The following is a 26648-nucleotide window of genomic DNA, read 5'->3' as shown; positions in this document are numbered from 1 at the left end:
AATACCAAAGACTGTTTTTTAAACACAGTTCACACAATATTTTCTTTTCTTTTTTTGTATCGCAGTTAAAGCCAAGGAAACAAGTGTAAAGGATAAATTCTGAATAATGGTGTTAGTTAACACTCCTAATCTTGCTTAGGTCTTGTGTAAGCATTGCTCTCTCCTATAACACGACTCATTTACTTCAGCTGAACTTTGTTTCGTAGAATATGTTGGACCAGACAGTTCTCCGATCAACAGTCTGCTCAGTGGGTTCAAGTTGTGTTGTGCTCTATTTTACATCAAGTATATTAACTGTTGTGTTTCTTTAAAAGTTAATGCATTATGTGGCACATGACTTTATTTGCATTAGGCCTTGTTGTCCGTCCTGCCTTCAGTCAACAAGAATATTCTGTTTTAGACTTCTTTTAACAAGGAGTGATAGATAAAACAATTCTTGGCAAGAGTTTTAGACCGGAGTGTGAAAACATCAACATTATAGCATACTGTTGCAGCACCGAAACTATGGAACAATTTGCCTGCGTTTATCCAAAACGCCACTAATGTAGATGCTTTTAAATGCGTCCTGAAAACTCCTCCTCTATTCAGGGAAGCTTATCGCTGCCAGTAGAAACATTTTATTTTAAAGCTAGACTGCCTTTCATGTTTTTTCAAGTGTAGGTCATAAAAAGAATTTTCCCGATGCCCAATTATTTTTGTTTAGTGACCGAAAGCTACTGAATTCGAATCACAGACTTCTAATTTTATTATTTTTTTCCCTAACAGAACAATTAATGAATTTCGGGCCACATGGCCCTAAATTCTCCACTATTTTTTCCTGCTTCACCATGACCCAATTCAAGATACTACGTCATGCATCATGTGGTGGGCTTTCCCTGTTCGTGTAAGGCATTGTGGGATACAAATTTGAAACAGGAGAGAAAAATGGAGGACGTGAGTGTGCGAATGAAACGTGAAAGACCGACTTTGACCGTGGAACTGTCAGTGCACGCTCAAAGGGAAACCTGTAGATGGCAGTAATGCAACACTGTGGATGCCAGCTGCTGTAAAACCCAAAAGAAGAAGAAGAAGGTAAACCTGCGCATGCGCACATGGACTTCCTCTGTTTGCTTGACTGCGCCAAGCAAGAGATTTCATGCACATTATTTGCTTTAATCCCCTCAAATTAAATAACTTCCCAGCCACAGAATGGCCTGATATTTTGTGAGATATTACAGAAATAAACAGATATCACAATCACCACATTTCAGACGGAACTGAATTTCACCGATTTTATGAAATCGAAAGGCCGTTTAGCTTTAATATTTATATTATGGCATATTCCATTTTAATTTTCTTTAATATTATGGCATTAGCTAGATATAATTTGTATACAATATATATTTAAGTGAAGTTCATGTCATATTTATCGTTATTTCTATTTATATATTGTAGGCCTGGATTGGGCGCCATGCTTTGCATGGGACGAGCCAGATGCAAGTGAGCAAACCCTATTGTTTGGGTTGGTTTGCGTTGGGTTCAGCCCATGTGGGGTGTGGCGTTTGACCCGGGCGTAAGACAGGCTAATGATATTTTATTATAATTTATCTCCTGTAATGTGTGTGTGAGCATATTTAATCTAACACACGCACTATAAGTCAATAAATTATTATTATTAAATTATTATTTTAAACTTCCATTAACATCTCGATGTTAGCATCAAGACATTAGTGGAAGTGATGGAGATCTGGTAGCTTATGAAAATGGCTTCGTGGAACACAGACTATAAAGCAAATGTTTTCAATGTGATGTGACTGCTGTCGTCCATGTGACAAAAAAAACCAGGCAGTTATTAAGTGTTAAAGTGCCATTCCACTATTGGATGTATTCTTTGGCATAAAATACAATATATTTTATGACAACATGACTAGACAGAGAAATCTTTTAGCTTCAAAATGATATATCAAACATAATTTTTTGACAACGACAAGTATATTAATTTTGCGACCGAAGTCACCTACCCTTTTAATTTCCGCGCGGTAGTGAAACGTGATGTCATCGGCAGGTTCCCCTTCTTGTGTACCACGTGTCGGTCTATTTTTAGACCAGGAAACCCCCAAAGTGAGAGAGTCATTTCTCCTCGTACATGGGGGCCAAAAAAATTTTGAAAAATTTTGAGTTAAAAATTTTGAGAAAAATTTTGAGTTAATCTTTCAGTTAGCTAGATTTATTGGTATTATTTTTATCACGTTCTATCCGCCATTGCTGATAATATGTGCCACGTCACACGTCACGTGGTACACAAGAAGGGGAACCTGCCGATGACATCACGCGCGGAAATTAAAAGGGTAGGTGACTTTGGTCGCAAAATTAATATACTTGTTGTTGTCAAAAAATTATGTTTGATATATCATTTTGAAGCTAAAAGATTTCTCTATCTAGTGATACCGTTTATATATGTTGTCAAAATATATTGTATTTTATGCCAAAGAATACATCCAATGGTGGAATGGCACTTTAAGTGTGCTGTGTGTGTGTGTGTGTGTGTGTGTGTGTGTGTGATACGCATGGATGAAAAACAGCAAAATAAACACACGAGACAGAAACATTACAGCAGATATTCCATACTTGAATTTCTGAAGGTACCTGCAGGTCAGAGAGACAGAAAAAGAGACAGATGGCAAGAAAGAGAAGTCGTGGTGAAGTGACAAATGCAGAGAGATACAGAAAGAGAGTTGTAGTGCAAGATGTACAGAGAGAAAAAAAGAGGAAATGAAGGACAGAAAGAAAAGAAAACAGATAAATCCATATAAATACAATCACTCAGAACTGAGTATACTAAAGTACCACACACACACACACACACACACACACACTGACCGGTGGAGTTGAAGACGGCTGGTGAGGGCGGGTTAAACGTTTCAGCCAACAGTGTGTTATAAGGGGAGGAGCCAGAGCGAGTCTGCAGCACCGGATTTGCCAGAAGATGATTCCCCATAGTTCCTGTAGAATATGCAAATATAAATCTGACATCATAATTCCTAAATGTGTGGTCGCTCGTCTCATCTTACACACTGCCGTATCTAAAGCCGAGGGAATCTCATCTCATCTCATCTCATCTCATCTCATCATCTGTAGCCACTTTATCCTTCTACAGGGTCGCAGGCAAGCTGGATCCTATCCCAGCTGACTACGGGCGAAAGGCGGGGTTCACCCTGGACAAGTCGCCAGGTCATCACAGGGCTGCACATAGACACAGACAACCATTCACACTCACATTCACACCTACGCTCAATTTAGAGTCACCAGTTAACCTAACCTGCATGTCTTTGGACTGTGGGGGAAACCGGAGCACCCGGAGGAAACCCACGCGGACACGGGGAGAACATGCAAACTCCACACAGAAAGGCCCTCGCTGGCCCCGGGGCTCGAACCCAGGACCTTCTTGCTGTGAGGCGACAGCGCTAACCGCTACACCACCGTGCCGCCCAGCCGAGGGAATCTGTGTGATAATCAGTTCTACAAAACCAACCGAAGAACACAGAGATCTGCAAAAAAGGGGCAAGCTGGAGACGGGAGACGCTGCTCAGCTTCTGAGCCAAGGTGATAAATCCCATTTCCCATGTGGTGCAGAGAGACAGACAGGTGTGTTACCTCTGTTGAGGGTGGGTGTGTTGTTGAGGTCAGCCATGAAGGAAGACTCGGTCTGCCTGCGAACTGTGTCATTCCACATCCTCCGGATACGACTCTGCACACACACACACACACACACACGAGTTACAATGTTCTCACACATTTTTCAAAATGTTAAACATTCTGTGTGGCAGCTTGCACACGTGTGAATGATTCGACTTGCACTTCCTGTCTGTTACCTGTCTGTGCACTTGATTGTGTCTCGACTGGCCGCCGCTGTAGTATCGGTTGTTTCCACGGTGTGCAGAGCTCTTTAGGGACCCATGAGAACCACCAGACGTGGCATGACCACAGCAAGATGACTGACGGAAGCATTTAGCATACTCCTTCTGAACCTGGAGCCCGGATCAGTGCGAATAATTAGCAGTTATTCCACGAACTCGAGTCGTACACGAGCTGATAGGCGACGAGGCGCGTAGCACAGAGAGTGAGTGGAATAACTTTTATTCTATCCACAATTCACTGGATTTTGAGAAACAGAGCATTTTTATTTTTGGCAAATTTGATAAATAAAAACTTTATACAAAACGTCCAACAAAATCATTTCCACTCAGAATGTAAACAGATCGGCGAAATGACAGGAGCAATTTGTGAAAAATAATAAATCTTGAAAACAAAATATACGTTCTTACCATCAAACACTTTCATTCCATATTTTGTTGCTTTTTTTTTGTAATTTTTGGGGGGTTTGTTTTCAAGTAGAGTTTTTATTTTGTCCTTGATTGGTTCGGTAACACACGCCGCCATTTTATTTTTCTCTACTCACAGTATACGAGCTGATATCCCAGTAGTAGAGTAGCCAATCAGAGCGCACAATTTCTCATATCCAGTGAATGTGGATATAATAATAATAATAATAATAATAATAATAATAATTAGACATGTTCATGATTTGATTCACAATATTGGGTCCACAATTAGATTTACCCACAATATTTCTGAAAAACTACTTAAATGAAGACAATTGTATTTCCAAAAAAAAAAAAAGAGTGACATTTATTTCTCTATTCTTTATCAACTTAAATATTAATTTTGTTAAATAAAAAATGAACCATTTTTTTTCTCATTCTCTTGATAACCAACAATAATTATTTATCCACATTTGTAAAGGTTGGAGTAAAATATAATCACCTATTAACTAACATATTCCTTTTTTGAAAAATGTAAAAGTTAATAACAAATATTCTTTTTTCTTAATAAACTTTTATGAACATTTGTTCTGCCTCCATTTGCTTCTCTTTTCTTTATCTTTCAGCGGTCTGTACAAAGAGAGAGAGAGCGACGATTTCTCTTAAATCTATTTGTACACAATCACACAGCAGCTCTTTCACATTTGTCATCTGATTGTTTGTGTATATTTTCGATGCATTAAACGTGTGTTACTTCCACCTACAGTGAAGTCTACGGAAGCCGCGAGAGGCCCTTCATATAATCCTTTTTTTTATTCACCTTGTTATTCTGAGATAACGACATAATTAATTCAGGATCTCGAGAAAACAACACAACTAATTCAAGATCTCGAGAAAACAAAACCGTTATTCCGTGACCTCGAGAAAACAAAACAATTATTTCATGATCTCGAGTAAACAGCTGAGAAATGGTTCATTCAGGTGCGCCAAGAGACTTGTGATATGCTGACTTTGGGGCTATTTCTCATTCTGTATAGATGCAACTTTGGTCATTAGAATGTCTGGAATAATCGATCACCTAATAAGGCGATATTTTGATCAGGGGTTGACACAGGGAGAGATTGCATTAAGTCTTTTAATAAGGGATAATTTCAAAATTAGTCCGCGGCACCTCCGCAGAAGACTGGCCCGGCTTCGTCTCAGCTCTGCTAGTAGACTGGTACCAAAATCCAGAATTGTGACACCCAAAGGCATTTTTGAGACAAAGTCGGCAAACAGTCTTATTTTGTCAATTTGGGTGTGCCGAATTCAAATCTGCAATATGCCGAGCTCTATCTGACCTCTGTTGACCTCTAGAGGTCATTGAACTTTGGGCCTGTAAACGTCTCAGCTGAACCCAGTTTCTCAGCTTTCTAAGGAATGAAATGCACTAAAATGATTAATGAAGTTAGCAAATGGTCTTGTTTGTTAAATGTTTGGGTGCTGAATTCATTTTTCATTTGTAAAACGACATATGACCTCTGATAACCTCAAGGTCATTAAACTTGGCCTATAGGCCTATGCATTTAACGGCATTTTTAAACTGACTTTACTCCCCCAAAAAGAATATGAACAGACAAAAAACAAATAGAAAGGAACAAATACAGCATTAAATGCCAGTCCATGTACATGTGACTTACTTTTCACAATGAGAATGCCTCGGCGATCACCTTACATAACATTGCATTACATTTAGCGGTTATTGTTTATACAAAGCTACTGAAAAAAGGACAGATTCAGCAGCATACAAAATGTGGGGGCATACAGGGTATACAGGTTCATCAGGGTTAGTGTATATGAGAGTTTTTTTCTTTGTTGTTTGTTTTTTGTAAAGGCTTTACCCCGTTTAACACAAAACAAACAACAAAGAAAAAAACTCTGATATACACTAACCCTGATGAACCTGTATACCCTGTATGCCCCCACATTTTGTATGCTGCTGAATCTGTCCTTTTTTCAGTAGCTTTGTATAAACAATAACCGCTAAATGTAATGCAATGTTATGTAAGGTGATCGCCGAGGCATTCTCATTGTGAAAAGTAAGTCACATGTACATGGACTGGCATTTAATGTTGTATTTGTTCCTCTCTATTTGTTTTTTGTCTGTTCATATTCTTTTTGGGGGAGTAAAGTCAGTTTAAAAATGCCGTTAAATGCATAGGCCTATGGAGCACTTGCATGTGACGTCACAGCCGATCCAGATTATGACAGACGCCATCTTGTCGGTCAAACGCCATATTCCCGCCTTCTACTTCTGGTTCTACTTCTACCTTTTCTTCTGGAAAACCCTACTATATACAATTCTACTACAACAGCTGCGGCTACAAGCTCTCCCTACCTGTGCACGGTTTTTGTGTGTATTTTTGCGTGTTGTTCGTCTGTACCGGACTTCAATATCCACTACAACCGTATGGACTTACTGGACATTGGTTTCCAGCAGAAAATGACGGTTTGTAGCAATTTCCATCGCATGCACAACATTCCGGACGAGATAGCGAGACCAGCGGGGTCTCCGTGGATTGTTATCGGAAGCAAAGCGAAGGAAGCGGCGTCGGGAGCGGAAGCAAAAGCGAGGCTGCAGAGCCGGCCTGTTGACTAAGCTCAGAAAACAGCCACTCAAATCTCCACTGCCAAGCCTCTACCTCTCCAACGCCAGATCCATGGTAAACAAGACGGACGATTTGGAATTACAGCTGGAATTACCTTATTCTATTCTATAATCGGCTGGTCAGTGCTATACTCAATACTTAAGTGACTTACCCGTCCAATGAGGATTATTTTCTTGTTTACAAGATGCCACATCTGAGTCGCTGACAAATCCTGAATTTCTGTAAAGATAACTGTGCAGAGATTTATAAGCACGCAGTGCTTCACCACTGAACAGCGAGGGAAAGTTAATGAGGTAATTATACACGTCTGGGTATTCCGCTGGCAGTTCCATATCCACTGACACGGTCGTGAAAACTACGTCCAGTAAGCCATAAGGGTCACTAATCTGTAGATCGTTTATTTTAGACATATATCTAGTTATCTGTTCATTAGAAAAATGAGCCGTGTAGTCTGTCGGTTGAAATTGATCCATTCTGTACACGAGTGCAGCAATATTCAGCGGTGTTTTTGACCGACAAGATGGCGGCTGTGTACTTTCCGGTCACGTGACTGCAAGATCTCTATAGGCCAAGTTTAATGACCTTGAGGTTATCAGAGGTCATATGTCATTTTACAAATGAAAAATGAATTCAGCACCCAAACATTTAACAAACAAGGCCATTTGCTAACTTCATTAATCATTTTAGTACATTTCATTCCTTAGAAAGCTGAGAAACTGGGTTCAGCTGAGACGTTTACAGGCCCAAAGTTCAATGACCTCTAGAGGTCAACAGAGGTCAGATAGAGCTCGGCATATTGCAGATTTGAATTCGGCACACCCAAATTGACAAAATAAGACTGTTTGCCGACTTTGTCTCAAAAATGCCTTTAACTCCTTAAATAAGCACTTTTTTGAATGTTGGTACCAGTCTATAGAAATCTCAGCTGTTTTCTCGAGATCACGGAATAATTGTTTTGTTTTCTCGAGATCTCAAATTAGTTGTGTTGTTTTCTCGACATCCTGAATTAATTACGTCGTTATCTCGGGATAACAAGGTGAATAAAAAAAGATTATATGAAGGGCCTCTCTCGGCTTCCGTAGAAGTCACATGTATTCCTGCTATTGAAAGTTGTTGCGCCCTCTGCTGTCTAAACAGCGCAATTACAGCTAAGAAAAACAAATTATGCAACCTGATAATAAATCACCATTCATTTTTTAGTTCATCGATTCGAATCGTCATAAATTTGTATTGTGATTGTTGTACGATATATTGTTACATCCCTCCTCCTCCTCCTATTACTAATAAGAGGTATGCACAGGACGGTTTTTAAACCAGCTCCTGAAGTAATTCCTCCTTTAAACCTAAATAAAATGTAAATAAATTCCTTGCCCTTTAGCAGAGCTGTGACAAGTGCTCTGTGTAAGACTGCAGTCAGGGAGGGCGTCTGAGTTTAGTATCAGAGGCAGGTTTCTTAAAAGCCTCTTAATGCTAAGAACGCCTTCATGAGGAGAGAGAGCGTTCACTGTGCTGCTCGCTCTATCATTTAATGATGGTCTTTGTGCTGCGATGCTTTTGTAAATCTCAGGCCAGATCAGCAGCACACGCCAGGTCAGAGAGGCTGATCCAGACTTATTTCCAGGCGCTGCTGAGGCTGGAGATGAACATGGCGGAAAAACTTCCTGTACGCTGCTGTAGACAGTGAATCCTCCATCCATCGTTAAGCTCTAAGGCGCTTCGCCTCTGCTTTATTATGATACAATATCATCATATCTATTTAATATGATCTGGAATATGATAGAGATTTAATATGTGGTATGTTTATTTCAGAGTTTTTGTTCACAGCGTACTCTAAAAATATCAAAACTATAAAAACGTGCAGCCTGGACGTGTCTGTGAGCTGAAGCAGTTTAACACAATCCTTGCTGCACGAATGAAACCGCTTAAAGACAGAAGGCTAGTCAGCTACTTTCTGAATTACTGGTGGATGAGTAAAATGATCATTCATGAAACACTTTTTCTATTTATTCACGAATGCTGGTGGAGAGTATTACTCTACAAACAACACATGCAGTTTACCTTCTTCTGCAGTGCGCAGTGGAAGATGAAGATAAAGAGACCATGCAGGGCGTTAAAGGATGTGAAGAGGTAGGCCATGAGTGCACTGTTCTCACTGATGAACAGGAGGCCAAAGATCCATGTTAACGTCACCAACAAGAGCAGAGTGACTGAACACACCGTCCAACACCTGAGAGACACCGGCATGGGTAAGAAGGAGGAAAAGAGTTTGAGAAAATTAAATCAAACATAACAGAACGGTCTTTCCTTGGTGTCCTTCTATCTTCTCTTAACGTCTACAACTGTTCTACTGTGTGCTGAAGTGCATTCCCAGAGTATACAGTGCCATGAAAAAGTATTTGACCCCTTCCCAATTTCATTTTTGCATATTTGTCACCCGGACAATGATCGGTTTTTCTGATGTTAAAAAATGATAAATAATTAAAAAACTTTTCCCACCTTTAATGTGACCTGTACAATTCAATTGAAAAACAAACAAATCTGTTTGGGGGAAAAACATAAAAAATAAGAAAACGTACAATAAGCTGGTTGCGTAAGTGTGCACACCCTTAAACTAATACTTTGTTGAAGCACCTTTTGATTTAATTACAGCATTCAGTCTTTTTGGGTCGGAGTCTATCAGCCTGCCACATCTAGACTTGGCAATATTTGCCCACTCTTCCTTGCAAAAGCGCTCCAAATCTGTCAGATTGCGAGGGCGTCTCCTGTGCACAGCCCTCTTCAGGTCTCCCCACAGATTTTCAATTGGATTTAGGTCTGGGCTCTGGCTGGGCCGTTCCAAAACTTTTTTGGGGTCATTGTCATGCTGAAAAATTAAATTCCTCTTCAGCTTTCTAGCAGACACCTGAAGGTTTTGGGCCAAAATTGACTGGTATTTAGAACTGTTCATAATTCCCTCCACCTTGACTAAAGCCCCTGTTCCAGCTGAAGAAAAACAACCCCAAAACATGATGCTGCCGCCACCATGCTTCACCGTGGGTATGGTGTTCTTTTGGTGATGTGCAGTGTTGTTTTTGCACCAAATATACCTTTTGGAATTGTGGCCAAAAAGTTCAACCTTGGTTTCATCGGACAATAACATACAACCCCGATTCCAAAAAAGTTGGGACAAAGTACAAATTGTAAATAAAAACGGAATGCAATGATGTGGAAGTTTCAAAATTCCATATTTTATTCAGAATAGAACATAGATGACATATCAAATGTTTAAACTGAGAAAATGTATCATTTAAAGAGAAAAATTAGGTGATTTTAAATTTCATGACAACAACACATCTCAAAAAAGTTGGGACAAGGCCATGTTCACCACTGTGAGACATCCCCTTTTCTCTTTACAACAGTCTGTAAACGTCTGGGGACTGAGGAGACAAGTTGCTCAAGTTTAGGGATAGGAATGTTAACCCATTCTTGTCTAATGTAGGATTCTAGTTGCTCAACTGTCTTAGGTCTTTTTTGTCGTATCTTCCATTTTATGATGCGCCAAATGTTTTCTATGGGTGAAAGATCTGGACTGCAGGCTGGCCAGTTCAGTACCCGGACCCTTCTTCTACACAGCCATGATGCTGTAATTGATGCAGTATGTGGTTTGGCATTGTCATGTTGGAAAATGCAAGGTCTTCCCTGAAAGAGACGTCGTCTGGATGGGAGCATATGTTGCTCTAGAACCTGGATATACCTTTCAGCATTGATGGTGTCTTTCCAGATGTGTAAGCTGCCCATGCCACATGCAGTAATGCAACCCCATACCATCAGAGATGCAGGCTTCTGAACTGAGCGCTGATAACAACTCGGGTCGTCCTTCTCCTCTTTAGTCCGAATGACACGGCGTCCCTGATTTCCATAAAGAACTTCAAATTTTGATTCGTCTGACCACAGAACAGTTTTCCACTTTGCCACAGTCCATTTTAAATGAGCCTTGGCCCAGAGAAGACGTCTGCGCTTCTGGATCATGTTTAGATACGGCTTCTTCTTTGATCTATAGAGTTTTAGCTGGCAACGGCGGATGGCACGGTGAATTGTGTTCACAGATAATGTTCTCTGGAAATATTCCTGAGCCCATTTTGTGATTTCCAATACAGAAGCATGCCTGTATGTGATGCAGTGCCGTCTAAGGGCCCGAAGATCACGGGCACCCAGTATGGTTTTCCGGCCTTGACCCTTACGCACAGAGATTCTTCCAGATTCTCTGAATCTTTTGATGATATTATGCACTGTAGATGATGATATGTTCAAACTCTTTGCAATTTTACACTGGCGAACTCCTTTCTGATATTGCTCCACTATTTGTCGGCGCAGAATTAGGGGGATTGGTGATCCTCTTCCCATCTTTACTTCTGAGAGCCGCTGCCACTCCAAGATGCTCTTTTTATACCCAGTCATGTTAATGACCTATTGCCAATTGACCTAATGAGTTGCAGTTTGGTCCTCCAGCTGTTCCTTTTTTGTACCTTTAACTTTTCCAGCCTCTTATTGCCCCTGTCCCAACTTTTTTGAGATGTGTTGCTGTCATGAAATTTCAAATGAGCCAATATTTGGCATGAAATTTCAAAATGTCTCACTTTCGACATTTGATATGTTGTCTATGTTCTATTGTGAATACAATATCAGTTTTTGAAATTTGTAAATTATTGCATTCCGTTTTTATTTACAATTTGTACTTTGTCCCAACTTTTTTGGAATCGGGGTTGTATTTTCCCACATGCTTTTGGGAGAGTTGATGCATTTTTTTTTTTTGCAAAATTATAGCCGGGCCTGGATGTTTGTCTTTGAGCCTACCTCATAGTCCAGAGAATACGGGAGATTGTTGTCACATGTAGTACACAACCAGTACTTGCCAGAAATTCCTGCAGCTCCTTCAGTGTTGCTGTGGGCCTCTCGGCAGCCTCCCTGACCAGTTTTTGTCTTGCCTTTTCATCAATTTTGGAGGGACGTCCAGTTCTCACTAATGTCACTGTTGTCCCATATTTTCTGCACTTCTTGATGACGGTCTTCACTGTGCTCCATGGTATATCTAATGCCGTGGAAATGTTTTTGTCCCCTTCTCCTGACTGATACCTTTCAGCAATGAGATCCCTTTGGTGCTCTGTAAGCTCTCTGTGAACCCTGGCTTTTGCTGGAGGAGGCAACTGAGTAAATGTCTGAACTTTATTTGGGGTTAATCAGAGTCATTTTAATTGATGGCAGGTGTGAACCCAAAAAAGACCGAATGCTGTAATTAAATCAAAAGATGCTCGAACAAAGTATTAGTTTAAGGGTGTGCACGCTTATGCAACCAGCTTATTGTACGTTTTTTATGTTTTTCCTCCCAAACAGATTTGTTTTTCAGTTGAACTGTACAGGTTAAAGGTCACATTAAAGGTGGGAAAAGTTTTGAAATTATTTATTGTGGTCTCATTTTTTTACATCAGAAAAACCGATCATTTTAACAGGGTGTGTAAACTTTTTATATCCACTGTAGCTACATATTTTTTAATTACACTGCACATTTACTTTATGATTTTATTGGTTTTATATCATCTTTTGATTTTATGATTGATCTTACAATTTCATAATTGATTTTACGATCTTGTGTTTGATTTTTATGATTCCATTTAGCTTTATGTCTTTAGTCTCGCCTCATTATTTCTCTCCTTCCATTTTTCTTATTCATGCCTGTCATGTATTGAATTGCTTTTGCCTCGACTGTAAAGCGCATTGGGTCAACTCCTGTTGTTTTTAAATGCGCTGTAGAAATAAAGTGACTTAACTGATATTTGGGTTCACTAGATGAGACACATCCTGGATTTGTTAGTGCTGTTGAATCTAAACACCAGTTAAATAAAGAACACAGTCAAACATCTAAGGAAGTGCAATCGTCAGATCAGGTCAGCCTTCATGATTCCACCCGTAGAAAGAACTGCAGCCTGAGCAAAAACAGCATTCATGGGAAAGTCGCAAGGTGAAAACCACTGCTAACTGAGAAGAATGTAAAGAAATACGTTCTCTGGACTGATGAGTTGAAAATGGAACGTTCTGGAAGACATCATACCTATTACATCTAGAGTGACGCTAACGCAGCATTCCACAATAAGAGCATCGTACCAACAGTGAAACATGGTGGTGGTAGTGTGATGGTGTGGGGATGCTTTTCTGCTTCAGAGCCTGGGCAACTTGCCATAATCGACAAAAGCACAAAATCTGCTTTCTACCAGAAAATCCTGAAGGAGAACGTCTGGTGATCGGGCCGAGACCTGAAGCTCAAACACAACTGGGTTATGCAGTAAGACACTGCTCCAGCATGCAAAATCAAGTCCTCAAATGGCTCGAAAGAAAAGGCTTAAGGTTTTGGAGTGGTCTAGTCAAAGTCCTGACTTGAACCCCATTGAGATGATGTGGGAGGACCTTAAACAGGAAGCTCATGCTTGAAAGCCCCCCAGCATGGCTCAGAGTGGGCCAAAATTCCTCCACAGTGATGTGACAGACTGATTTCCAGTTATCAGAAGCATTTTGTTGTTGTTGTTGTTGTTAAAGACGTTTTTTCTTGCTATGTTCTTCTTGTCTTATATTAAATTTCATTTGAAGATTTAAAACCATTTAGTGTGAAAAATATGCATAAACAGTAGAAATCAGAAAATACTTTTTTCACAATCTTTATATGGCCCTCATATGTGACTACAAAAAAACAACAGCAACCCTCTATGTAGTGGATAAGGTGTACAAGCCCGATTCCAAAAAAGTTGGGACAAAGTACAAATTGCAAATAAAAATGGAATGCAATAATTTACAAATCTCAAAAACTGATATTGTATTCACAATAGAACATAGACAACATATCAAATGTCGAAAGTGAGACATTTTGAAATTTCATGCCAAATATTGGCTCATTTGAAATTTCATGACAGCAACACATCTCAAAAAAGTTGGGACAGGGGCAATAAGAGGCTGGAAAAGTTAAAGGTACAAAAAAGGAACAGCTGGAGGACCAAACTGCAACTCATTAGGTCAATTGGCAATAGGTCATTAACATGACTGGGTATAAAAAGAGCATCTTGGAGTGGCAGCGGCTCTCAGAAGTAAAGATGGGAAGAGGATCACCAATCCCCCTAATTCTGCGCCGACAAATAGTGGAGCAATATCAGAAAGGAGTTCGACAGTGTAAAATTGCAAAGAGTTTGAACATATCATCATCTACAGTGCATAATATCATCAAAAGATTCAGAGAATCTGGAAGAATCTCTGTGCGTAAGGGTCAAGGCCGGAAAACCATACTGGGTGCCCGTGATTTTCGGGCCCTTAGACGGCACTGCATCACATACAGGCATGCTTCTGTATTGGAAATCACAAAATGGGCTCAGGAATATTTCCAGAGAACATTATCTGTGAACACAATTCACCGTGCCATCCGCCGTTGCCAGCTAAAACTCTATAGTTCAAAGAAGAAGCCGTATCTAAACACGATCCAGAAGCGCAGACATCTTCTCTGGGCCAAGGCTCATTTAAAATGGACTGTGGCAAAGTGGAAAACTGTTCTGTGGTCAGACGAATCAAAATGTGAAGTTCTTTATGGAAATCAGGGACGCCGTGTCATTCGGACTAAAGAGGAGAAGGACGACCCAAGTTGTTATCAGCGCTCAGTTCAGAAGCCTGCATCTCTGATGGTATGGGGTTGCATTAGTGCGTGTGGCATGGGCAGCTTACACATCTGGAAAGACACCATCAATGCTGAAAGGTATATCCAGGTTCTAGAGCAACATATGCTCCCATCCAGACGACGTCTCTTTCAGGGAAGACCTTGCATTTTCCAACATGACAATGCCAAACCACATACTGCATCAATTACAGCATCATGGCTGCGTAGAAGAAGGGTCCGGGTACTGAACTGGCCAGCCTGCAGTCCAGATCTTTCACCCATAGAAAACATTTGGCGCATCATAAAACGGAAGATACGACAAAAAAGACCTAAGACAGTTGAGCAACTAGAATCCTACATTAGACAAGAATGGGTTAACATTCCTATCCCTAAACTTGAGCAACTTGTCTCCTCAGTCCCCAGACGTTTACAGACTGTTGTAAAGAGAAAAGGGGATGTCTCACAGTGGGAAACATGGCCTTGTCCCAACTTTTTTGAGATGTGTTGTTGTCATGAAATTTAAAATCACCTAATTTTTCTCTTTAAATGATACATTTTCTCAGTTTAAACATTTGATATGTCATCTATGTTCTATTCTGAATAAAATATGGAATTTTGAAACTTCCACATCATTGCATTCCGTTTTTATTTACAATTTGTACTTTGTCCCAACTTTTTTGGAATCGGGGTTGTAGTTTCATACATATAGCCTATCCTCGATCACTGACCGTGACCCTCCATGCCTACAGCTATGAATTCCAGAGCACTGCTTTGACTCCCCACCCAGTGACTCCCCATCCAGTGACCTCGAAATGACGTACTTGATGTTGTCGAAGCGGCTGGAGTCGGGCTTGAGCAGGTTAGAATGGCGAATCATCCTGTGCACTGTGACCATCAGGATTACCAGATTCAGCTAGGGGTCAAGATTCAGAGGTGCAGTATGAGTTGTGACACTTAACAAAGAAATACTTAAAACAACAACAGCCAACTCACTAAAAGTTTCTAAACTCAAGTTCACCTAGCAGCACTAACTAGCTGCATTAAATAAGTTGAGTTGGGTGAGTGAGGCTAATCCCTCATACTGGCGCCCGAGTGCATAAGAAACTGAACCGTATGTCTAGTTGAGGAGGGCGGTCACTACCTTGTAAAGATAGGAGTTTGGTTAGCTGGCTAATGCAGTGCTGTGTTATTGGTTCATTGACGCTTACCAGGATAACAAGGGAGACAGGGCCGATAAACAGCCAGATGAAGTAGTTATCCACACGCAACCAGCAGCTATGCAACAAAACATTTGTTAGTACACAAACATGCACACATAAAGGTGTTCAATTGTGTTTACTTGGATCACCACATACCTGGTGGGGCTGGAGTAGCCGGTGTAGTCGATGGAGGCCGATATGGCCACTACCAAAGTAGGAAAGCCATAGGCAGCGATGTAGTAGTACTTCCTGCGTGAGGACGGACTCTCAAACACCTCGACCAGCAGTACATAGAGCTGAACGGCCTCAACACACAGCCAACAGAACACAGAGAGCAGGAAGAAGTGCAGCAGAGCAGCTAGCACAGGACATGCCACCTATAAACACACACACAATGTAGCCTCAATTATTTTTTCCCGCCTAATTTAGTCTTGGCCATTTCCCACCCACCATTTAGGCCTCCCCTTACATACAACAGCTACTAATCTGGGAGGAGGAAGACTTACTGCAACAGCTGCTGTGTGTCCCTCTAATCAGAGAATACAGAGAATACAGTGATTCCTCTGAGATACAAGAAGGCAGATCTGAGTCACCAGTGTCATAACTAGATCTGTGCCCCTGTGACATTACCTTTGTCTTGTGTCATTACTGGATCTGTACTACTGTTATGACCAGATCTTTGTCCCACGTCATCACCACATCTGCACCCTCTGTGTCATTACCAGATCTATACCACGTGTTAATACCAGATTTACACCCATATCATTACCAGATCTGTGCCCCTGTATTGTTAACAAATTATCATCACGTCATTACCACATCTGCACCCTCTGTGTCATGCCACGTGTTAATACCAGATCTTCGTCCCATGTCAATACCACATCTGCTCCCCGTGTGTCATTACGAGATCTGTGCCACTGTTATGACCAGATCTTCGTCCCATGTCAAACCAGATCTGCATCCGCATTATTACCAGATCTGTGCCACTGTTATGACCAGATCTTTGTCCCATGTCATCACCACATTTGCACCCTCTGTGTCATTACCAGATCTACACCATGTGTTAATACCAGATTTACACCCATATCATTACCAGATCTGTTGTTAAATTTTCATCATGTCACCACATCTGCACTCTCTGTGTCATGCCACATGTTAATACCAGATCTTTGTCCCATGTCAATACCACATCTGCTCCCCGTGTGTCATTACGAGATCTGTGCCACTGTTATGACCAGATCTTCGTCCCATGTCAATACCACATCTACTCCCCATGTATCATTACCAGATCTATTCTACGTGTTAATACCAGATCTGCACCCATGTCATTCCCAGATCTGTGCCACTGTTATGACCAGATCTTTGTCCCATGTCATTAACACATCTGCTCCTCTTGTGTCATGACCAGACCTATGCCCCATGTTAATACCACATCTGCACGCTCTGTATCATTACCAGATCAATGCTACGTGTTAATACGTGTTAATCTACACCCATGTCATTACCAGATCTGTGTCCTCAGTGTCATTAGCAAAACCGTATCTGCACTCCTGTGTCATTACTAGATTTGTATCTCCTGTTTAGATACCAGATCTGTGCCCGTGTTATTATCTTTGTCTTGTGTCATTCCTAGATCTGTGCCCCTGTGTTATTATCACATGTTCATCCTATGTCATTCCATGATCTGTGCCACTGTTATGACCAGATCTTCGTCCCATGTCAATGCCACATCTGCTCCCCATGTGTCATTACCAGATCTATGCCTCATGTTAATACCAGATCTACACCCATGCTATTACCAGATCTGTACCCCTGTGTTATTTCCAGATCTATGCTCCGTGTCAATATCAGATCTACACCCATGTCATTACCAGATCTGTGTCCTCGGTGTCATTATCAAAACTGTACATTCTGTGTCATTATTAGATTTGCCTTTCCTGTTTAGATACCAGACTTGCATCCCCTGTGTCATAACCACACCTGTTTCCTCTGTTTTATTCCCAGCTCTAAGCCCTGTATGTCAATACCCAATCTGTGTGTGTATGTTATATTCATACCTGATCTGCAGCCCCTTTCTCGTGACCCAATCTATTTCTCTTCATTGAGCCTCTAGATGCGACATTGTTACCACTGAGTTAACACCACACTCATCTCCTGTAACCATCACGCCAGTGATGTGGGATTGTGTGCACTTACGGTGTAGTGGGTCCTGTCCATGCCAATGAGGAAGAGGAGCTGTGAGATGAAGAGTGTGAGGCACAGGTTCTTGTGGATGGTGGTGCGCTCACTCTGCACAGCCTTTACACAGCAGAAGGTGGAGATGCACAGAGCCAAACACACGAGGGAAATCACCATGCCCACCCAGGAAACGACAAACAGAATGAGAGCCTGCACACCACTCGTGTACTGAGAAAGGGAGCGAGAAAGAGACGTAGAAGGACAGAGCAAAAGTAAAAGAGGAAATAAACAGAAATATATCAGCAGGATGAAAAGTGGAAAAAAGACTGAGTACTGACAGGGTGTGTGAAACTCACAGCAGGTGTCTGGCGGTTCATGAGCAGAGCAAAGTTGGTGAGATGTGAGCAGGAGCAGGTGGTGTGCGTGTTGTTGCTGGATACCAGCCTGCACCCCTGAGAAGACCACTGACCCATCATTGTGCGCTCCGAGTAGTTCCAGAATGAACAGTTTGGCCCAAAGTGATTCTCTAGCTGCAGCAACACCAACAGAAAAGTACAAACCACATGTCTGAGCTGTTTTAAGGGCTTAAACCTTGCATGAAGGTGTAAGGGACAGTAGTGTATCTGTTACCCCTTTTCCACCAAATCAGTTCCAGGGCTGGTTCGGGGCCAGTGCTGGTGCTGGTTCACAACTTGTTCAACTTGCGAGCCAGCTGAGAACCAGTTTGCTTTTCCATAGCTCGCGGAGCTACGTCATTACGTCGCTGTATACGTCAGTTACATCGCTGTATACGTCAGTTACGTCACTGTATACGTCATTACGTCGCTGTATACGTCAGTTACGTCGCTACATTTGCATAAACCTTGGCGCAAATATCAAAGCAAAAACAACACGGAAGCAGCAGCAGCAGCAACAAGAACAACAATAATAATAATGGATGACTTCGCGTTTGTACAGCTGCGGCTTATCGTCGCTTAAAAATGGCGATCTTTCGCGGTCTTGTTATTGTTGTTGGTCTTAACAACTCCGCCCCCCGCTGACGTAAGCAGTTCTTTCCTCGGGCCCAGCAGAGAGTTGGTGCTAGCCTGGAACTGGTTTTTCTGGCCCCAGAGCCAGTTCTTTGTCAGTGGAAACAGAAAACCCGGTTCCAAACTAAGCACTGGCCCCGAACCAGCCCTGGAACTGCTTTGGTGGAAAAGGGGCATGTGAGTACCTGTAGGTGTCGGAGTGTGAAGTTGACAGGTTCAGTCAAAAACACACGACTGGACTCTTTGTTCATGGAGGCAGAGATGACATGGGAATTGACAGCCAGAGTCCTCCCTCCTGACTTCAGCTCCACTTCTGTCTTCACCGTGGCATTTTGGGTGGACAGGAAAGGGCCGAGATTTTTATAAAGGGCAAACACCACCTTCACCTGACCTGCAAACCCAAACCACAGTGAATTCAATCACAAATGGATTGACCAAGAGGCATTAGGATGTAAGACAAATGGATGCCATTGTTACAGCTTAACTTTATTAACTATACTCTATTTTAACCCCATAAAAGAATGGCACTGTTACATCATAATCAGTTAGCATTCTTTCATGATAAAAAGAAAGTGATGGGGAAGCCATGACCTAATGGTTAGAGAAGCAGCTTTGGGACCAAAAGGTGGTCGGTTTGATTTCCTGGACCAGCAGGAATGACTGAAATGCCCTTGAGCAAGGCACCAAACCCCCAACTGTTACTTAGACTACTCTGGGTATGTTGTACGTCGCTCTGGATAAGAACATCTGCTAAATGCCTGTAATGTAATGCAATGCAATGTAATGATAATAGAGCATCATCTGTTAGACTGTGGCAGTGGCTACAATCATGCAGACAATTCAAGAACTCTGAGTGAAAAATGTCAAGATGAGGAAATATACACTGATCAGCCATAGCATTAAACCACCTGCCTAATATTAGGGAAGTCCCCATTGTGTCACCAAAACAGCTCTGGTCCTCGAGGGCTGGACTCCACAAGACCCCTGAAGGTGTGCTGTGGTATCTGGGACCAAAATGTTACAGGCAAGTCCTGCAAATTGTGAGGTGCGGCCTCCGTGAATCAGACTTGTTTGTCCAGCACATTCCACGGATGCATGATCACACTGAGATCTGGGGAGTTTGGAGGCCAAGTCAACACTTTGAACTGTGTATGTTTCTCAAAACATTCCTGAACAATATTTACAGTATGGCAGGGTGCATGATTCTGCTGAAAGAGGCCACTGCCATTAGGAAATACTGCTGCTGTGAAGGGGTGAACTCAGTCTTCAACAATGTTTAGGTAGCTGGTACATGTCAAAGTAACATCCAGATGAACACCAGGACCCATGGTTTCCCAGCAGAACACTGTCCAGAGCATCACAGACTGCCTCCACTGGCTTGTCTTCTTCCCATAACGCATCATGGTGCCATCTCTTCCACAGATAAGTGACATACACACACTCAGCCGTCCACATGATGTAAAAGAAAGCATGATTCATTAGACCAGGCCACCTTCTTCCATTGCTCCATGGTCCAGTTCTGATGCTCATGTGTCCATTGTAGGTCTTTCAGTGATAATCAGGAGTCAGCATGGGCACTCTGACTGATCTGCAGCTACACAGCTCCATACACAGCAACCTGAGTGTTCTGATACCTTTCTATCATCGTCAGCATGAACTTTTTCAGTAGTTTGTGCTACAGTAGCTCTTCTGAGGAATCAGACCAGATGGGCTGGCCTTCACTCCCCATCTGCATCAATGAGTGGGCTGCCCATGACCCTGTCACTGGTTGTCCTTCCTTGGACCACTGCATACTGGAAAACCCTAAAAGACCGGACATTTAGGAGATGCTCTGACCCAGTCGTCTAGCCATCGCAATTTGGCCCTTATCAAAGTTGCTCAGATCCTTACGCTTGCCCATTTTTCCTGCTATGAACACATCAACTAACAAGATAATCAGTGTTCTTCACGTCACCTGACAGTGCTGTTAATGTTATGGCTGACTGATGTATTTCCTCAATCACTCTAAAAACCAAACCAAACCAAACCATAAATTTCCACAGCTACCAGAGAATGAGAAGCTGTATTATCTGATTAGAGGGACACACGGTGTCTGTTGCAGCAAGTGGTGCAGCTTTGTGGACTTTTCAAAGACAGTGCGTTTCAAATGCTTTGAGACACTGTTTGGAGTTACTGTTTTGGGTTTGGCCATCACTACCAGCTCTAGCCTGAAGCCCCGCCTATTAGATTGTTGTTGGTGCCGATGTTGTTTAACATCTACCTGCCTGTCATCTTTGTTCTTTAGCTCCATTGGTTTCTGAGCCTCTTGGCTCTCTAGCACTTGGGTCACCTAGCTCCTTAAAACTAACATTTATTTTTCATGATTTGTTTAATGGTTGGTTGGTTTGGTTTTTACGTTTTGGTAAAACCAAAAGCTTGGTTGGTTGCTGGTTTTGAGCTTTTACTATGTTTATTGGGTATCTCTCATGCAGGATGTCCCCATGTTAACCTGTCTTTCTATTTGCTTAAAGAGGTCAATCTGAATGTCATTTCATCAAGAGATGATCCGGAGATGATTTTGGCTGTGTAATTTTGTTTCTCAGTTGTCTCAGAGACGGACAGAGGCAGAGGGCAGTGGTACACTGTAAAAAAATGATTTGTTGGCATAACTTAAAAAAGTGTGTAACCTGGTTTCCTTGAAATTTTGAGTTAGTTGAAAATAATATAATAAGTTGGCATAATGAACTCATTGTGCCAACTTATTTTCAACTAACTCAAAATTTCAAGGCAACCAGGTTGCACACTAAGTTACCGTATACCAACAAATATTATTTTTTACAGCGTAGTTCAGTGGTTAAGGCATTGGTCTATCTGTTGGAAGGTCAAGCTGCCTCTGCTGGGCCCCTGAGCAAGGCCCTTCAGCCTCAACTGCTCAGGTGTATAAAATGAAGCTGTTCTGCAGAAGGTTGTCTGCTAAATGCCGTAAATGTAATATATGAAAGAGTGAGGTGATTTACCATTTCGGCTGTACTGTTTGATTGTAGCTTCAGAGAGATGGATGGTGCTGTCACTGTCATACGAGTATGGGAAGTGCAGATCTCCAATCTCCATATCCGCATTCAGGACATAGACCTCCAGATCTAACGCATGCACAGGTAAGTACAACAAGCTTTTTTCATCTGGGGGCAATAATAAAAAAGTGGACACCAACTGGAACTGTTATAAACGTGCCTGGAAGAGGAACCAAGTTTATTTTACCCCCATGTACAGTGAGGAGGAGGGTAAGAGAGGCAAAAACAATCCCCAGTTCCACCATGTTTTACAGTTGGGATCGGGTTCTTTTCCTAAGAGCCATTCTTCTTTTTACTCCAAACCCACCGCGAGTGTTTATTGCCAAAAAGCTCCATTTGTGTTCCATCAGACCAGAGAACACGGTTCCGGTTAAAGTTGTAGTAGCGTTTCGCAAACTTCAGGTGCTTACGTTTGTGGTCAACTGACAGAAAAGGCTTTTTTTCTGGAGGTGGAGTCTGATGGTGGTTTTGGAGACTCGCAAACCCCAAGATTTTACTTTTTCTTGTAATTCACCAACAGTGATCCTTGGGGAATTTTTGTCTCCATTACCCTCCTCACTGTACGTGGGGATAAAATAAACTTGGCTCCTCTTCCAGGTGAGTTTGTACCAGTTCCAGTTGGTGTCCACTTTTTTATTATTGCCCTAACAGGAGAAATGGACATTTTCAGGCAAAGAGATATATTTTATAACCAATCCCTGACTAATGAAGCTCAACACACTTCTCTCTCATGTGGTTTGTGTGTTTATCTTTCCCATGGTGATGTTGAGGGAATTTGGCCTCTGTGTCACCTCATATTTGTTCCCCAGTTAATCAGGAAGTCATGGATTACAGCTTGAAAGTTCCTACACACTCCAATCAACTCAAACATGTACAATTTAAATGGGAAACACGCTTCAGGTACATTGTGTTTACTATCATTTCCAGGGGTGCCAATAATAGTGGCACATGTTTTTGTTGAAAATAAGTATTTCTTGATGAGGGATTTGTTTTTATCTGAATAAATTTATTTCAATTAAAGTTGGATTTTTCTCATTTTTTCAGTGTGAGATGACGCGACGCCACCACAAACCACATGAGGGAGACGTGTGTTGTGTTGAGCTTCACAAGTCAGGGACTGGTTATAAAATCTCTCTCTTTACGACGTCATTTTATTTTTAACCCTTTTTACTAAACTTTACAAGGGGTGCCAATAATTGTGGTGGGCACTGTACTGTTATGTAGTTGTTCATAATGCCAGAAGACACAGATTTATTTCACCTTTTTTTCAGAATTTATATCTGTGGGGTCTCACCGATATTGGGTGCACGCTCGCTAAATCGCCCCTCATAGAGGTTGTTGGCGAGCAGGAAGGAGCCTTTCTCCATCACGTCCAGCAGCATGGTGGCCGCGTGAGACTGGTCTGTCATGTTCATGTCCTGCCACGAGTCCAAGGCCTTTAAGCTCAAAAGATTATCCACTATCTGCACCATGGCCTGTACGATCAAAAGGGAAGAAAGAGCTCATAAACAAACCCAGACAGAAAGAGACGCAAAATATCAGACAGAAATATATATTTTTATTTTTAAACCTTTAACCATTTTTCTTATAATATTAGAAGGTGATTTCAGACTTCAGGCTGGTGGAAATTTTTCGTAGTTCTTAGAACTGTTGGAGGAAGTTCGCCTCTTTTTTTATTGGTGTGGTCCATGAGTACAGTGGTATGCAAAAGTTTGTGCACCCCTGGTCAAAATCGCTGTTACTGTGAACAGTTAAGCAAGTTGAAGATGAAATGATCTCCAAAAGGCATAAAGTTAAAGACGACTCATTCCCTTTATATTTTAAGCAAAAACTATTTTTTATTTTCATCTTTTAGATTTTCAAAATGACAAAAAAGGAAAAGGGCCCGAAGCAAAAGTTTGGGCACCCTGCATGGTTAGTACCTAGTAACACCCCCTTTACAAGCTGTGATACTTGCCAAACACTTTTTGTAGCCAGCTAATAATCTTTCAGTTCTTACCTGGGGGATTTTCACACATTCGTCCTTGCAAAAGGCTTCCAGTTCTACAAGTTTCCTGGGCTGTCTTGCACACACTGCTCTTTTGAGATCTATCCACAGATTTTCAATGATGTTTAGGTCAGGGGACTGTGAGGGCCCGGGCAGAACCTTCAGCTTGGGCCTCTTGAGGTATTCCATTGTAGATTTTGAGGTGTGTTTTGGATCATCGTCTTATTGTAGGACCCGTCCTCTTTTTAACTTCAGCTTTTTTACAGATGGTGTGATGTTTGCTTCCAGAGTTTGCTGGTATTTATTCGAATCCATGGTTCCCTCGACCAGTGAAATGTGCCCTGTGCCACTGGCTGCAACACAACCCCAAAGCATGATCGATCCACACCCATGCTTCAGAGTTGAAGACGTGTTCTTTTCCTGGGATTTGGCACCCTTTTTTCTCCAAACATACCTTTGCACATTGTGGCCAAAAAGTTCTATTTTGATTTCATCAGTCCACAGGACTTGTTTCCAAAATGCATCAGGCTTATTTAGATGTTCATTTGCAAACTTCAGATGCTGAATTTTGTGGCTCGGACGCAGGAACGGTTTTCTTCTGATGACTCTCTCATGAAGGTCATATTTGTTCAGGTGTCGCTGCATAGCAGAACAGTGCACCACCACTCCAGGGTCTGCTAAATCTTTCTGAAGGTCTTTTGCAGTCAAACAGGGGTTTTTATTTGCCTTTCTAGCAATCCAACGAGCAGTTCTTTCAGAAAGTTTTCTTCATCTTCCAGACCTCACCTTTATCTCCACTGTTTCTGTTAACTGCCATTTCTTAATAACATTACGATCTGAGGAAACAGCTACCTGAAAACACTTTGCTACGTTCTTGTAGCCTTCTCCTGCTTTGTGAGCATCAATTATTTTGTTATTCAGAATGCGAGGGAGTTGCTTAGAGGAGCCCATGGCTGTTGATTTTAGGGACAAGTTTGAGGAGTCAGAGAATTTATACAGCTTTGAAATCTGCATCATCTGACCTTTCCTAACGAAGAATTTGAACAAGCCACAGCTCAATAAGCTAATTAAGGTCTGGAACCTTGGGAAAAGTTACCTGAGAACTCAAATGTATTGGGGTGCCCAAACTTTCGCATGGTGTTCCTTTTCTTTTTTCACTCTCCAATTGTAAAAAACAAAAATAATACACAAATCTCGCAGAAAACGCTGAAAAGAAATGTCTCGTCTTTACCTTTATGCCTTTTGGTGATCAGTTCATCTTCTGCTCACTTAACTATTCACAGTAACAGACATTTTCAGTAAGGGTGCCCAAACTTTTGCATGCCACTGTAGTTTTCTTCAGAATTTCTACACAAATTTCTAATTTTTTAATTAATCAATAAATAGATAGGTATTTTAGGGACTTTTCTGTTATTAGCTGGGATGGTGTTTCTTCTAAACAGCAACTCGACATGGAAGTCTCAAGCTTGTGTATGTTTTCAGAATTCTTCGGAGCTGAAAATGTATTTTGTGAAAAACAGTGACAGGAAATACCGGAATATTATTTTTTAGACCATATCACTTTTCTCTGATGTTAGTGTTGCTATAGAAATTTTACCTGAATAAATGCCCTGCAGGTTCTCTCTCTCTTCTGAAGCTGCAATAGAAAGAAACGTGTTTAAAATCATTTTTTTTCCATGTAGAGCTCTCACATGCACCGTGTGTGTGTTTATGTGTACTTCAATGTTGTGTACTTTATTGTAGTTGCGTGCGGCCGAGTCCTTGTTAGCAGGACGTAATGCCTGCAGCTGAAAGTCCAGAATGTCCAGCAGCTGCTCCATCAGACGCACAGAGGAAGTGACATCACCAGCATACACCTGTCCCCGTGTGTAATTGACAAGCACGGCGGCGATATGTGCTGCATTCTCCCCACTCTTTATCTAGATTATGATAAAGGTGGGCAATTGGAGTAAGCAAGAATTTAACTAATCATACAAACTGTATTTATAAAATATTAAATTAAATGGATATAGTCTTTATTAAATACAACAAATAGTATTAAATCACCCATTTACGTATATGTACTTAAACAATTGCGTTGATTTGCACATTTCCCGTGGTGACCTGTGAACCCTGACTGACCTTTTGAGCGACCTGGCTGACCCAGGGTGATGTACAATTACTAAGGTCCGGACCTCTGGGGTTCCACACCACCTCATCAGCCAAACAGTGGTAGGAGGCTAAGCCTAAAGAGAGACAGAGGGAGAAAGTTGAGGCTGTGTCTTTTGCTGTCTATCCCCTCTTTCAGAAAAGAATATGTTCTGGGATACCCAGTTTTATACCCTCTAGCATCAACAAATTTGTGATGTTTAAAAATCTTGCCTGATACAGTTCTCCTGAGCCACCAGCCAGAGGAGGCCACTGTTTTTCCTGCTACTAACCTTATTTTTAGCTCCTTGGTGGTGTTCAGGATGGATGTGACTTCCATCTGTGGACAACATACTGCATAGCCTTTACCAGACTTTAGACTGATTTATAACAGATTGTGGGAAAAGGTGAAGCTTTGCCCTAGAGACACTAATCTAGAGACCTGGAGGTGGAGAATTAATTGG

At 41.6% G+C, this 26648-nt stretch overlaps 1 protein-coding gene across 8 annotated transcripts in view; it reads right to left on the bottom strand.

The window, feature by feature from the left end:
* Nucleotides 1-26648, bottom strand: part of LOC132866485 (adhesion G protein-coupled receptor L1-like) — a 109933-nt gene that overhangs the window by 3013 nt on the left and 80272 nt on the right. For 5 of the 8 annotated variants that reach the window (XM_060899284.1, XM_060899287.1, XM_060899285.1 and 2 more), the window contains 16 exons: nt 26179-26282; nt 25791-25976; nt 25655-25693; nt 23365-23545; nt 22017-22139; nt 19206-19411; nt 18349-18522; nt 18011-18220; nt 15971-16191; nt 15824-15890; nt 15437-15528; nt 9008-9176; nt 3852-4007; nt 3634-3727; nt 2860-2982; nt 2608-2625 (listed from right to left, as the gene is read on the bottom strand). In XM_060899284.1, the coding sequence (XP_060755267.1) occupies nt 2608-2625; nt 2860-2982; nt 3634-3727; nt 3852-4007; nt 9008-9176; nt 15437-15528; nt 15824-15890; nt 15971-16191; nt 18011-18220; nt 18349-18522; nt 19206-19411; nt 22017-22139; nt 23365-23545; nt 25655-25693; nt 25791-25976; nt 26179-26282 (2163 nt within the window). The remainder of the gene's footprint in view (nt 1-2607; nt 2626-2859; nt 2983-3633; nt 3728-3851; nt 4008-9007; nt 9177-15436; nt 15529-15823; nt 15891-15970; nt 16192-18010; nt 18221-18348; nt 18523-19205; nt 19412-22016; nt 22140-23364; nt 23546-25654; nt 25694-25790; nt 25977-26178; nt 26283-26648) is intronic. The other 3 variants (XM_060899288.1, XM_060899289.1, XM_060899290.1) reach the window with 3 other exon arrangements.

This window comes from Neoarius graeffei, chromosome 18 (assembly GCF_027579695.1).
Source record: "Neoarius graeffei isolate fNeoGra1 chromosome 18, fNeoGra1.pri, whole genome shotgun sequence".
In the NCBI taxonomy this organism is placed as follows: domain Eukaryota; kingdom Metazoa; phylum Chordata; class Actinopteri; order Siluriformes; family Ariidae; genus Neoarius; species Neoarius graeffei.
The sequence above is the reverse complement of the archived record's forward strand: the minus strand, read 5'-3'. Positions and strand labels throughout refer to the sequence as shown.